Below are 14,949 nucleotides of genomic sequence, written 5' to 3' on the forward strand. Positions count from 1 at the left end.
CCTGTGCAGTCTGGGGCAGCCTTCCTGATAGTGTGCACTTGAATGCTGTTAGAATGATCCCAATCTTGTGAATAAACACGGAGAAACCAGTGCTTTGGTTCTTGGCTTTGAGGGTCACATTGCTGAGGGAGAGGGGGCTGAGCCTGACTTCCAAGACTCATTGTCCAGTAGTGTTTGCTGCTGGGTCAGGCTGGGCCACTGGTGACATGGAGCGGGGTGGTACAGCACTCTTGCCTGATGTGCTGACCCCTGCGGGTCCCAGCCCCAGATGCTACCAATGGCCCCGTTGCTCATAAGTATGGCTGTCCCAAGGAATGTCCAGAAGTTGAGAGGAGTGAGCTAGAAGCAGTGCTGCCCCAGACTCGACATTGTAAACTCATGAACTTCTCACAGCCTGTCGGGCCCTGTGGTATAGTGTATGTAGAGCATCAGACCAAGAGTCTTGTGGCAGTTCAAGCTCTTCTTCCTCACGGGCAAGCCCTTTAACCTCTCTGAGCCTCCATCTCCTCATCTGCAGGACACAATAAAGATGTGGCCTGCTATTTATTCCTCAAGAGTGGCGGCAAGACCATTCATTCATTCATTTGCTTAACCAAGCATTTATTGAGCATCTACTATGTGGCATGTTGGGTGCTGATGTGTGGGAGGAAACACCAGTCGGATGCAGGGCCACTGGGACAGGACATTCAGGCTCTGCCTGGCCTGGCAGGGTGGTGTTCTCAGGGAAGGAAATGGGAAACAAGCTGTACCATCAGGTGGTGTTTTTTTATCTCTGCTTCCCTGGTTTTGGAAAGGGAGGGTGCCTTGATGATGTCGTGAGGGTGCTTTTGGAAAGCTGGATGTGCCCATGGCTGCTTCCTGGGGCCTGAGAAGCAGTAGCATACTGGGCTACTGGGAAAGGATGTGAGGGTGGGCATTGCCATGGCCAGGGTGGGGTCTGCCTGTCCTCCTCAGGCCTGTCATAAAACACTCAGATTCCCTGTCGACTGGCCTCCTGAGGCCCTTACAATTCAAATACAGGAGCTTCTGGATCTGCCCCTCCCAGACCACTCCCTGCCCATGTCCGGGGCCCACCACAGGCCCACCACATGCTCACCTCTTCAGCTGCCCAACCTGCCCTCTCTGTTCCAGGCCCATGCTTCCCTCTTCTACACCACCAGGCCTCCCTCACTTTGCAGACATCTGTCCTACAGGGTGTGGATGGCTGGCACTCTGGTCTCCCTCACAACTGTGGTCCCAAAGCCCCTGCCTTATTCTGACTTGAGCCTGAGCTTCCAGTTCATAGCCTCCCCTCACTCCTGGGATGTGACTTCCACTTTTGTGGCTAAGTCTTTGTTTTACTTTTTGCCCTAATTCTCGCCCAGGCTACAGGCCTGAGAGCATATCTGGCCAATCTGGCCTGGACCCTGGGACCCTCTCTCCTCATCACAAGCCCCTGCATGTGTGCCTCCAAGAAGCTCTTCTGGGTCCTTTGTGTGTGGCTTAGATGCGCTTAACCTGTTCCCCAAACCTGACCATCATGTCATAGCTTCCTCCTTCCCCTCCATGTGTGGCACATGCTTGCCCTCCCCGTTTACCCTCCTCAGGCTCCCCAACTGTTCATGGGATCTGGTGTCTACTCCCTCCCCTTCCCAATGCCCTTCCAACATGGAACAAATGGCCACACCCTGGGGGAGCAGGAATCTTGGATCTGTGTCTGTCTTAGATGGAGATGACAGACTGAACAGGCACTCTCGGCCTCAGGTGCCACTTGGGGAGTAGACTGAGTGGACCCTGGAAACCTGGGCTGGGAGGACTGGGCAGGGAGACTCCAGGATAGGGCCGGCTGGGGCTCCCGTGAAGTCAGGCCCAGGGACGGGAGGCAGCTAGGGTGGGAAGGGGCTCACTGGGAACAGGCCTCTTTACAGACCATAAGGTGGGACATGAGATAGGGCTCTGGCAGTGGCTCCACCTGTGTTAGCCCAAGAAGTCCTGTTTGAAAGGGGAAATCAGATCAGGAAGGTGTGAGTGACATTTCCTGGCCTGAAGATCAGGCATGTGTACCCTTCAGCTTTGAAGTCTCCAGAGTGGTCCTTATCAGAGCAGGTGTTGTGTAGTCTGGGTGCTATCTTAATGTGTTTGTGGAGTGGCCTGAATTTAGGGGCTATGTCTGCAGCCTGGGCTCCCAGCCAGAGGGAACCCTGCATTCTCTATAAAGGCTGTGGGAGTGGGCACTGGCTACTGTGGTGGCCAGACCCAGGTCCAAGATGAGGTGTCTCGTGGTGCTACTTTCAGTCCTCGCTCTCTCCCAGGGCACTGGGATCACCAGGTGGGTGTCAGGCCCCAGGGGAGGGGATGGGCATCGCATGCATCGGCTCTGTGTGGGTCTCTCCATAGTCTTCCAGCCATTGTTCCCCCGGGGAGTCCTCAAGGAAATGCTGCGGTTTCCCAAGATAGTCGCTCCCGGTCAGTCTTGCCTTTGTGTTTTGGGCCTTTCCCTCTAAAGCGTTCCGTTACTCTCTTCAGGGCGTGGTGAACGAGAACAGGGGGTCAGATGGGCTGCCTGGGAGATTAAGGGCATGGCTTCTGGAGTTAAACTGCCTGCGATTTGACCCCCAGCTCCATCACCAACGTGACTCTCTAACACCACTTAACATAAATTTGTAAAATTAGGATGACAGAAGTATCCATCTTATGGGGTTGTCATGAGGGGTATATGAGTTAGTATTTGTAAAATGCTCTGAACAGTGCCTGGCACATTGTAAGAGCTATGTGTGCATCTGTTAAACAAAATAAAGTTCTCTTTATTTTGTCCAAATCCTTTGTGGGTGAAGTTCCCAGGTTCTCCTCCCAAAATAATAACTGATATTTATGGAGCTGCTTGCTACTAGATGCCAGACACTCAACTAGGTCTTTACCTATGCTAGGTAGATATATTATTTGCATTTTTACAGATGAGGTAGATATATTATTAGGTAGATATATTATTTGCATTTTTACAGATGAGGAAACTGTTGTTCAGGGAGGGTCCGTGAGCTGCCCAAGACCACATGGTTAAAAATGGAGGAGACTTGGGCTTCTGTGGTGGCGCAGTGGTTGAGAGTCCGCCTGCCGATGCAGGGGACACGGGTTCATGCCCCGGTCTAGGAAGATCCCATATGCCGCGGAGCGGCTGGGCCCGTGAGCCATGGCCGCTGAGCCTGCCCATCCGGAGCCTGTGCTCCGCAACGGGAGAGGCCACAACAGTGAGAGGCTCGTGTACTGCAAAAAAAAAAAAAAAAGAAAGGAAAAAAGAGGAGCCAGGACTTGGTCCCAGGTGGTCCCAGTCTTGGTCCCAGACTGTTGCCAATGACGTCACATTACCTCTGGTTCCCAGATTGGAGCCCTGTCAAGGTCCGAGCCCAGGGAAACCTGAATCCATCCCTGGGAAGCAGGATCCCTAAAAAGAGGTCCAGTGTCTTTGACCAGTGGGGGCTGCTTGTGGTGGTCGTGAAAGTGGAGTTCTTCCAAGTGTCAGGCATCTGGTGGCCTCAGCACAGGCCTGGAGGCAGGAGTGGGTGGAAGTTTCATGGTGGTTGGAGCCTGTGTTCAGGGCCGCCATAGTGGGGCGGTGGACTGCCTTTGATGCTCGCTTGCCTTGAGGGAGGCTCTGTGGGTCTTGTGTTGTGATGGGACAGCTCAGAAGAGTTGCAGTTACTAGTGTGGGAGTCACCAGGCACTCAGCCAGTGGATCTTGTAGCCAGTGAGAACTGGAGCTGGAAAAAGCAGAAAGCACTGGGGGCTTGGACATGGGAAAGGGCAGCTGTGGGCTTGCTCGCAGGAGCTCAGTCCAGCCTCCTTCCTTTTGGGCTGAAGTTCTTTTCTATCATCAGAGACAAAGGCTGAGAAATGTCTCGAGAACCTTTCATTTATAGATCAGGTCCCCGCTGAAGTCACACCTGAGGGCTGGGGGTGGGAGGTGCCAGACCAGAGACCATAACTCACATATGAGGTTGTTCCATGTGGGATCCATTTGGGACATGAACAACATGAGAAAACCCATTTTCTTTATGGGTCTTAAACCTGCTGCCATTTTATTATTCTCAGAGCACTTTCACACCTGTAGTCTCCAGTTGTCCTTAAAATAGGCCCACGGAGGAGGACCATGTGATTCTTAGAGCTGGGAGGGACACTGGGAACCATCACGCTCCAGTCCTTCAATCTGCAGGAGAGGAAACTAAGAGCTGGAGAGGTTAAGCCACTCAGTTGGTCCACGGCAGGGCCCCGAGATGGCTGGAAAGGAAGAGATAATCCATTTCGCAGAGAAGATACCAAAGCTCTGAGGGCTTTGGGGAGACCAGGTCTTGAACCAGCTTCTGCTGTTTTCCTTCTTGATTCTCTTCCTGCTGATCTGCCTCCATCACCCAACATCTATATTCTAAGCAAGTTCCCTGGGGACCACACTCTGTGCTGAAACCCTCTGAAGAATTTCCACCCACATTAGGCTGCCCAGAGAGCAGAGAACAGGGGTTGGCAAAGGGTAGAAACATTGTCATAGCATTTTCCAGAGTGTGGGGGACACCGTTTTTCTCTCCAGACAGTATGCTTCTGGAGGGTAAGACTGTACCCTTTTCCCCATTGTGTCCCCTGTGCCCCATATGGTGCCCGGCACATAGTAGGTCCACAGTAAGAATTGGAGACTGAATGAGAATACGCTTAGTGTCTTTCAAATCTAGGAGTTGCAAAACTCATTAGCGGGTTATAAAATACATCGATTGAGTCTCCACCAGCATTAAAAAAGAGAAAGGAGTGGGAAATGTCAGAGTGCATTGCATTTAGTAAGGGCTGGCGCGGATTTGTGAACTGACGTAGAATACAATTTTTACTTCGGGTTATGGTACAAGATTGGGGGAGTGGCTTGTGGAGCCCAGAGCCTCTGGGCACTTCTCTGAGGCTGAGAAGCCCTGTGGAGATGCCCACCTCATCACTAACTCTTCCCCTTTCCTCAGGATCCCACTGCACAAAGGCAAACCCCTGAGAAAGGCACTAAAGAAGCATGGGCTCCTGGAGGACTTCCTGCAGAAACACCAGTCGGCCATCAGCAGCAAGTACTCCAGCTTCGGGGAGGTGGCCAGCGAGCCCCTGACCAGCTACCTGGATGTGAGTGGCTCTGCCTGCCTTCCCGTAATGATTCCCACACAGTGTGTTGGCTGCCCCCTGTCTCTTTCCTTCTTTCAGGAGTCATGGCGCCCCGGGGGATGTGGGGCCGTCTCCCACCCCTCAGTATCTCCCAGGGGCCAGCAGGCCCTGTAAAACCAATCCCTGCACCTCAGATGACCTTCCTGGGGACAGCATCCCTCGGGAGTACATGGTCTGCTCCCAGATCCAACCTCATGCCTGCATTTCTGGGCCCAGGGAACCCATGTCTTGGGCTGGGCTTGGCAGGGAGGGGGCAGCTGCTTGGGATATGGCAGGAGTGCCCCCTGTGCCCTCTTCCTTTTTGGAGACTGTCTGTCTCATCTGTCACTCTTGGCAGTAAACAACCTGCTGTTTTTCTCTTCTGTGCCCTCGTTCCCTTATCTAGGTCGTCCCCATCCCCACCCCGGCCCCAGTACTGACCCGTGGGGAGAGCAGGAAAGGAGAGGTGGCCAGGACAGCTTGGGTCTGGGGTCTGTACCTAGCTGGTGCCCCATCACTATGTCCCTGCCCCTAGCAGGGTGGCCCAGGATCCCTACCAGACAGGGCTTACCTTTTGGTCCAGTGTATGCTTTGAGGGCTGATTCCAGCAGTGGATGTAGGGCTTGCGGGAGGGGCAAGACAAACATGGCTGGGGTCGGAGCTCAGCGTGGGGACCAGGGATGAAGAACCCCCCAGGGATCCTCCTTCCGTCTTTTCCCCCTCAGCCTCCTAGGTCTGTGGGCAGAAAGCACGGGGCCTACAGAACTGAACAGGCTCCGTGCCGAGCATCAACCCTCACCCCCATGCGGTGCTCCCTACCCTCACCCAGTGCTGTCTGTCCTCAGAGTCAGTACTTCGGGAAGATCTACATTGGGACCCCGCCCCAGGAGTTCACTGTGGTGTTTGACACTGGCTCCTCCGACCTCTGGGTGCCCTCTGTCTACTGCAAGAGCGACGCCTGCCGTGAGTGACAACCCCCAGTGCCCTGTCCACCCCTCTGCTCTGCCAGCCACGGTCAGGGTGGCTGGGGGTAAACGTAGGGGGAAGGAGAGCTTGCTTGGACATGCCCAACCTTGCTCAACCCTTCCAAATGGCCACAGACTGGGAAGGTGTGCAAATCACAGGCTGATGTATAAAGCACCAGCGAGAAATGTGGGAACTTTGCTTTTTTCCTTTTTTTTGGGCTCTATTAGGAGCCAAGGCAGACTTCTTACCCTCGCGGGTCCTCAGTTTTTCTTTCTATAAAATGGGGCTACAACATGCCAGTGGCTCCTGGGAGAATGAAATGAGAGGTACTGAGTAAACTTTTTTGTTGTTTTTTTTTTTTTTGGCTGAGTTTTTTTGGGTCTTTGTTGCTGTGCGCGGGCTTTCTCTAGTTGCGGTGTGTGGGCTTCTCATGGCGGTGGCTTCTCTAGCTGCGGAGCACGGGCTCTAGTTGTGCGGGCTTCAGTAGTTGTGGCACGCGGGCCTAGTTGCTCTGAGGCATGTGAGATCTTCCCGGACCAGGGTGCGAACCCATGTCCCCTGAACTGGCAGGCGGACTCCTAACCACGGCTCCACCAGGGAAGCCCCTGAGTAAACATTTAATATATGTAAATAATTTATTTCTCCCATAATCCTGGGAGGTCGGTACTCTTTTTATCCCCATTTACCAGGTGAGGAAACCAATGTTTAGCGAAGCAAAAAGAGTTGCGGGAAATTACAAAGCTGGTAGATGCCGGTCTCGGGAAACCACAGGGATGGTTTTCTTCTTCCTTTTTTTTTGTTTGGGAGCTACGAAGGTAGCACTGGGGGTCAGAGAGTTGGGTTGAGCAGCAAGGAATAATTTTCTTGCTTATTTTCAGTAGAGAGAATCGTTAGTATTTAGACGATATTCTTACAAGACCTGGTGAGGATTCGGCTCCCACTGGCACTGTCGAGTGGTGAGAAGATGCTACAGGCCCCACTAACCCTGAGTCTGTGTTCCAGAAAATCACCACCGCTTCGACCCAAGCATGTCGTTCACCTTCCAGAACCTGGGCAAGCCCCTGTCCATCCAGTACGGCACGGGCAGTATGAAGGGCTTCCTGGGCTATGACATCGTCACTGTGAGTGGGGCTTGGGGCCAGCCAGCCCTCGCCTTCCCCCCCCCACCAGCCACTCTCCCACCCAGAAACCCAGGCTCTGGGCTGTGCCACAGCTGGTGCCAAGAGGCCCTTTGGGTCCTGGCCCTGTAGGTGGCCCTGTGGGGGAGGACTCTGAGAGGGATTTTAGTCAGCAGCAGCTGAGGGGTGTCCCTCCCTCCCTTCCCCGTTTCCTTCCCATGTCAGTCCCCAGGGCCCCACCTGATACGCTTCTCTGGGTCCGGTTTCCATCCTCCTAACCCTTTTCTCACTTGACCGTGCCATAGTGAGTCCTGAATCCTGAGTCTGTGCCAGTTCTGAGCTCTTCAGCGTCACATGTGTGATCTCATTTTAAATTTAGTTCTTTCAACAGCCCTTTGAGGAAGGTATTCTCATCCCCATTGTTCAGATGAGGGACCCGAGGCTCAGATGAGCTGATAACTTGCCTGAAGTCGCACAGCTGGGGGACGATGGGAGCTGAGTGTCAGACCCACGTCTCCGACTCTCTGGGCTTGACCTCACTCTTGATCAGTCATAGACCAGCATCTTCTTTCATGTCAGAGAGCATCTGTGCCCTCTGGACAAGGACTCCCCTTGCTCCTGTTCCTTTTTGGCTTCTGAAGTACTTAATACAGTGGCCAGCACATAGTAAGTGCCCAATACATGCTAACATCTTTCTTTTCGTCCTCATCCACCATCTAAGATTAAAAATCAAGCAGCATCCCTTGGTGCTCTTCACCTTGATCTTCCTTTAGTTCTTCCCGGAGTCTGGCTGAGGTCTTTTTTACTTCAAGCCCAAAAGGACACAGCCCTTCTCTGTTGACAGCCCTCTCCTCAGCTTCTTCCCTTGGCTGGGCAGTTGCCCTCCCAGCTCAGGCCTCCCCAGGAGTCAGCACCAGAGCCACTGGCTGAGGTGGCCCAGCAGACAGACCTCTGGAAGGCTGATTCCCCTGCCGAGGTTTTGCTATTTTCTGCTATTTTGGGTTCTGGGGGAAAATCTGCATCTTCACGGAGGAGCTGGCCCTTGCTGTGGGCCTGAGCCGTGGTGCATCTTGCTGTCTTCGCTCACCCACCTGGGGCAGGGGGTGGGAGAGAGAGGCTCAGGGGTCAGGACCTCCCTCCCCCCTGCCACCCACAGAAGTCTCACATGAAGTGAGAATGAGTGGGGCACCCAAGGAAGAGAAAGATCAGTGTGGGTGGAGCAGAGTGAGCTAAGGGACCAGAGGAGGGAGAAGAGGGGTGAGAAGCAGGACCAGAGCATGAGGGGACTCTAGGACACAGGTTTCACCCTGAATACCTTCAGGAGCCTCTGGAGCAAGGGGTGACATGAGGACGTCCACTCTCCATTTCACTTTGGCTGCCTGTGTGGAGGATGGGTTATAAGGGGACAGTGTAGAAGCAGGAGGCCTGGTGGGCCGCTGTGGGAGCTCAGAATAGGCTAGTGGACGCGTCAGCCTTCCAGGGAAGTGGGCAGGTTGATAGGACACTTTGGGGTTAGCACTTCTTCTCAGAGTGCCGATAAAGGTTCACTGATCATACATTTAGTAAGTGCTCGATAAATGTTCAGCATTCATATTCTTTAGTCTAAGCACTGCCTTGAGATGCAGGTGTTATTATTCCCTGTAACAGATGAGAAGATTGAGGCTCAGAGAGGTACTTGTCCAAGGTCACACAGCACACGACAGAGCAAGGATGCACAGCGGGATCTTTTTTTTTTTTTTTGCGGTACGCGGGCCTCTCACCGCTGTGGCCTCTCCCGTTGCGGAGCACAGGCTCTGGATGCGCAGGCGTTGCGGAGCACAGGCTCTGGACGCGCAGGCTCAGCGGCCATGGCTCATGGGCCCAGCCACTCCGCGGCATGTGGGATCTTCCCGGACCGGGGCACGAACCCTCGCCCCCCGCATCGGCAGGCGGACTCCCAACCACTGCGCCACCAGGGAAGCCCCAGAGGGATCTTTTTAGATGCAAACTGCGTGCGTGTTCTTTCTGTCCATCATGCTGCTCCTACGGCTCTTCCCTGGGAGATGTGCTGGTGCAGCAGCTGATGGGAGGACTTCAGGCTGACAGAGGGCCTTGGAGCGTCCCTTGTTTTATGCCCTTCTTTAGGCTCACCCCCAACTTCTGCACCATGAGCACTGCTGTCCGTACCCCCAACCATGCTCCCTCTTCCCCTGCCACCCAGTCCCCTGCCTCATCAGACCAGTTCCCTCAAAACCACAACACAGAGCTGGGAAAGGAGGCTTTTCTCTCTTAAGCTCACATAACTATGCTGCCTAAAAGAGGGAGGGCGGGCTGGCAGAGCCTGACCCTCGACCTTTCTGGGTCCTCTGCCTGCAGGGCCCCCTGGTGGAGGTCACTCTGCCTTTCTTGCAGGTCTCCAACATTGTGGACCCCCAGCAGACTGTGGGCCTGAGCACCCAGGAACCTGGTGACGTCTTCACCTACTCCGAGTTCGATGGGATCCTGGGGCTGGCCTACCCCTCCCTCGCCTCTGAGTACTCGGTCCCCGTGTTTGACAACATGATGAACAGACACCTGGTGGCCCAAGACCTGTTCTCAGTTTACATGGACAGGTAGGAGCTGCACCCAGCGTGGGCTGGACTTCCACGTCCTGGCAGGGACTGTCGGCTGAGGAGTGTCCACCCCTTGGGGATGCTGCAACACAAGAGTAGTCACCAGCATCCAAGCAAACCTCTCCTTGCTTCCAGGAACATCCAACCGCCTGTCTAAAGGTCCCCAGCATGGTCACTGATGCAGCCAGAGTCCACTGGGCCAGAATTTGACTTTCATTTCTGGCATTTAGAAAAGGAAGCCTGAATACATCTCCGCATAGGGGCTTTTAACCTCTTTTCTTCCAAAGCGGCAGGCCTCAGTAATCATTTATTGATGTCACTGAGACTCACAGATGTTTAGAGCAGGCTCTGAAGGAGTCCAGCCTTCTCTTTTCAAAATGCAGGGAACTGAGGCCCGGGCGGGATGGTCACCCTCAAACTGGTGGATGAGCCCTGTCTGGGGCCCAGGGCTCCTGACTCCCAGTCCAGCGTTCCCCACTCTACCCGCCTGATGGGGCAGCTCTACTAGACAGGGGTGGGTGGCAGGACTGGCAGAAGGGAACCACACCCAGGACAAGGAGCTGGGTAACCCAGGCAGGGGGTAAATAGGTGCATTCATTCATTCATTTACTCAGTAGATATTTATGAGTCCTTACTATGTGCAGGGGCTGTGCCAGGAGATGGGGATACATCAGCAAACAAGACAAACTGGGAGTCAACTTTTTAGCAGGGGAAACAGACAACACACACATCATAATTACGTATACAATTATGATGACAGCTGTGATAAGAGCACTCCCTGCAGGGGAGATCTGCATGTACTAAAGGCTTAATAGTAACAGGCAGCCCAGTCTGACGAGATATGTGTGTGGAGAGTGGCCAGGGGAAGCTTCGCTGAGGCCTGAGTAGTGGGTGATATACAGGTGAGACAAAGGGATGGCACATTTTAAGCAGTGGGGTGGCATGTGTCAGAGCCCGGAGGTGGGACAGAGCTTGATGAGGCCAAGGAACAAGAGCTGCAGAGTGAGAAGCAGGTAACCCACAGTGTGCCAGTGTTTCCTGGCCATGAGACAGAGTCCCAGAAGGAACAGAGAGGGTTTGGGCTGGGGTTGCAGTTTTCATCCAGAGCATGGGGGACCTCGTTGAAGATCCCTTCCCCTACTCGAGGCCAAAGGGCTGGGGGCCGAAAGCCTTGAGGGGTGGGGGGCAGGGACACAGTGGCCTGAGCAGACCATGGCAGGCACGTGACCTCCTACTTCCTGACCTCCCCTCCCACAGTAATGACCATGCTCTAGGCTCTAGTGCTGCCTCAGCCTGGGTGGGTGCTGCAGAATTCAGAGAGAAAGGATGCTGTAGCTGATATCAAAGAAAAGCCTGGAGTACTGGGAAGGTGGGAGGGCTCATTTGAAGCCTTTGGGGTGGAGGTGGGTGTTGGGGGCAGGGAGGACAGTGCGGCAGGGTCTGAATCGCATCTAACCCTGTGTGGGGCTGGGCTACCTCCTCACAGAGCCAGGGTGTCGGAGTCCCACATTATGACTTTCCTTGGTTTCAGGAATGGCCAGGAGAGCATGCTCACGTTGGGGGCCATTGACCCGTCCTACTACACAGGATCCCTGCACTGGGTGCCTGTGACCTTGCAGAAGTACTGGCAGTTCACTGTGGACAGGTGGGTGAGCGGCAGCTGTGGCCCCGCCAGAGGCCGTCTCCAGGTGTGGGGATGTGGGGGTCTGGGTGTCAGCCCGGTAGCTCATAAGACCATCACATTAACGTATGAATCAGATGCTCCAAGGCCAAGTGTCTTTGTCAGTGAGACTGCTAAACATTCACTTACACTTTATTAATAAGACTAGCTGTGCTTAATCCAGCACCACTACCTGCCAGGCATTGTGCTGGGTGAGAATATGACTGCCTGGTTTAGTCCTCACTAGAGCCCTGTGGGGGTGGTGCTGTTATTATCCTCATTTTGTAATTTACTAACATTGACTTTGAACCTCACGACCATCCCTTGAGGAAATCAAGAATGGGGTGGTTAATGTACCCATTTTGTAGATAAGAAGCCTGAGTGTAAGAAGACTGGGGCATTTGCAGCAAATAAATGGCAGGAGAAGGCTTGAAACCAGATCTTTGGGCAACCAGTGTGGTACTCATTCCACCCCTTAATGCCTGTGACTTTGTTGTTTCATTGAAGTTTCTGTCCCATAGAAGGTCAGGTGGCCTCCACTGAGCCACTGAGCCACTGAGTTGGGAGAAAATGGTTTCGGGTCTTTTGTCTGAGTTCAGGAAGTTATGGGGCCTCCAGGAAGGAGCCCAAAGAAAAGGATCTGGGGTGGTTGGACTTCCTTCCTGTCAAGGATCCTGGCAGGGGAGGCTAGGAGGGACCCAGAGAGGGAGGGGTGGATGCTGGATGTGCTCCGAGGCCATCCTATTTCCCCTCTGCAGGGTCACCATCGGCGGTGTGGTGGTGGCCTGTGTTGGTGGCTGTCAGGCCATCCTGGACACGGGCACCTCCTTACTGGTCGGGCCCAGCAGTGACATCCTCAACATCCAGATGGCCATCGGAGCCACACAGAACCGGTATGGTGAGGTGAGGCCAGACCCTTATCCCCACCTCCCCAGGCCCCCCTGAAGAGGGAACCCCTTTGCACATGGAAGAAATGACAGAGGGAAATGGTGAGGGGTTTGGGATTCCTGCAGGGGTTGGGATTTCTTGGGCGGCCTTCAAGATGGCCTAGCTTTTCTAGCTTTGGCTCACTTGCTGTTGGAGGTCCCATGCCTCATGCAGTGGCTGCAATCTGACTTCCTGTCCCCAGGGAGGAAGGACTGACTCACTGAGCTTTTCTGCGCCCTCTTGTCCCCCTCCACCCATGGTTCTCCCCTCTTCCTCCCTGACAGCTAAGTGCTCTCACTGTCCTTGGGAGCTCTGGCTGGGCTTGGAGGGGAAAAGTCGAGGCAAACAACTCCTTGTCTCGAGCTGGTGTCTGTCCCTGGTCTGGTCCCCATCAATGTGACTCCTTTGAGGTCTAAGGACCTCCCTGGGGTCCTCTGAGTAGCCGGTCCCTCCCCACTTCTTGGCTGCAGTGCAGAGGAAGAGGTCCCACCTGGGACTTTCTCTGCTTCTGGCAGTCAGATCACACCCATGGTCCTTCTAAGAGAACCTCCCTCTGGTCTTTAGCTTGACATCGACTGCGGCAGCCTGAGCAGCATGCCCACGGTGGTCTTTGAGATCAACAGCAGAATGTACCCACTGACCCCCTCCGCCTACACCAACCAGGTATGAGTCTCCGGAGAGGAAGCCTGGGCTCAACCAGCTCCCCTCCTGCCTCCTGGCAACTCAGCACATTGGTGGTAAGTGGCATGGGCTAGATGGAGAGAGCAGGACGTGCATTTAGACCACCTGGCCTTTCGGAGTGGGGTCTGTTGTCCTTGAGTCTCATTTGTGGCTGCGGAAGCCTCATCCTGAGAGAAATGGTGCAGACAGGAAGGACCGAGCCCAGCGGCCTGAGGGAGGGTGGGATGGGCGGGACCACAGCCACCCATAGGAACCTCCGTCCACTGCGCTAGCTTCTAAGCCCTGGGGCCTAGGGCTTTGTCTGGGATTTTTCTTGATAACCTGGGCTTTGTGGGGACCCAACCCTCATCCCTACTGCCCTGCTGGCTTCAGCTTTGACCTAATCCTGAGCACCCCGAACTGTCAAGGTCTTGGGTCCCCAGGCCTGTTCTGGCTAGTCACCAGGGCCGTAGGTGCTAAGAGCAGGAGGGCGGGGGGTTGGAGAGGACCAGTGAGGGGGAATGGGGAGGGGACCTACCAGGTGATCTTGGATCTGACACTTCATTTCTGAATGTCAATTTTTTCATCTGTTGAGTAGATGAATCTGATACTTGTTTGCTTAGCTCAGAAGGTGATTTCAAGGGTGAGAGGAAATAATAGATGAGAGAGTGACTGGGGGTGGGGTCCGGAGAGGTGCAGCAACTGGGGTTGGGACCAGCTTCATGTCAGCCTTCCCTTTCCCAGGACCAGGGCTTCTGCACCAGTGGCTTCCAGGGTGAAAATAATTCCCAGCAGTGGATCCTGGGGGATGTCTTCATCCGGCAGTATTACAGCGTCTTTGACAGGGCCAACAACCGCGTGGGGCTGGCCAAGGCCGTCTGATTGCACCTCTGACCAAGAGCCTCACTGTCCCCAAACACACGCACATACACACATGCACCCGCACGCATGCACACACATGTGCACACACATAGGTGAGGTTTTCAAGCAGACGGTTCTCAATAAACACTACATCTCGGGGTTTCCCTGGTGGCGCAGTGGTTGAGAGTCTGCCTGCTAATGCGGGGGACGCGGGTTCGAGCCCTGCTCTGGGAGGATCCCACATGCCGCGGAGCAACTGAGCCCCTGAGCTACAGCTACTGAGCCTGCACGTCTGGAGCCTGTGCTCCGCAGCAAGAGAGGCCGCGATAGTGAGAGGCCTGCGCACAGCGATGAAGAGTGGCCCCCGCTTGCCACAACTAGAGAAAGCCCTCGCACAGAAACGAAGACCCAACACAGCCATAAATAAATAAATAAATAAATAAATTAAAAACAAAAAAAAAACAAAAAAAAACCACTACATCTCTGCAAAGCCTGGCTTCCTTTGGGGCTGAATCCCTGCACCGCTCTGGGGGTGGGATGTGACACTCACGTGGTGTGTTCGGCAGAGCTGGGGCCACGTGGGTAGGGCAGCACTGGGGATACTGTTGATGGATGGAGACTTTCACAGGGGAATTGGCCATTTCAAGCTCTGGTCAGGTTTTTAAAACAAGACCAGTCTTGCCTTCCTGTTCTCCTACTCCCCGTCTTTCTGGGGAAAGAGTGCCGTAAGGGAGACCTTTGCAGGACGAGACTTGTGCCCGGGGAACTAGGGCTTGAGGTCAGGCCAAGTAGAGAATATTGGCCTAGGGAGAGAATGGCTCTAGTTCTATTAAGAGAAGGGCTTGACTGCCATTTGGAGAAGACATTCATGGGACAGGCAGAGGGCTTATGGGAAGATCTGAGGGTCCTGAGGTTGCTGTGGGGAAGAACCACAGCCCAGAGTCCCATCCTCATTCTTAGAGGCTCCACAGCTGACTCGCCAGGGCCTGAAAAGTAGCTACATTGCCAGAGTGGGCCCATGTCCACTGGC

At 54.3% G+C, this 14,949-nt stretch overlaps 1 protein-coding gene across 1 annotated transcript; it reads left to right on the forward strand.

The window, feature by feature from the left end:
* Positions 1-2,246: 2,246 nt before the first annotated feature.
* Positions 2,247-14,323, forward strand: LOC307069675 (chymosin; the record flags this gene model as incomplete). The annotated part of the gene is made up of 9 exons (XM_079728028.1): positions 2,247-2,308; positions 4,968-5,118; positions 5,982-6,099; positions 7,105-7,223; positions 9,612-9,811; positions 11,343-11,456; positions 12,230-12,374; positions 12,963-13,061; positions 13,803-14,323. The coding sequence occupies 9 exons, from the start codon at positions 2,247-2,249 to the stop codon at positions 13,938-13,940; spliced, it is 1,146 nt and encodes a 381-aa protein (XP_079584154.1). The 3' UTR covers positions 13,941-14,323.
* Positions 14,324-14,949: the final 626 nt, after the last annotated feature.

This window comes from Hyperoodon ampullatus, assembly GCF_949752795.1.
Source record: "Hyperoodon ampullatus genome assembly, chromosome: 2".
Lineage (NCBI taxonomy): Eukaryota > Metazoa > Chordata > Mammalia > Artiodactyla > Ziphiidae > Hyperoodon > Hyperoodon ampullatus.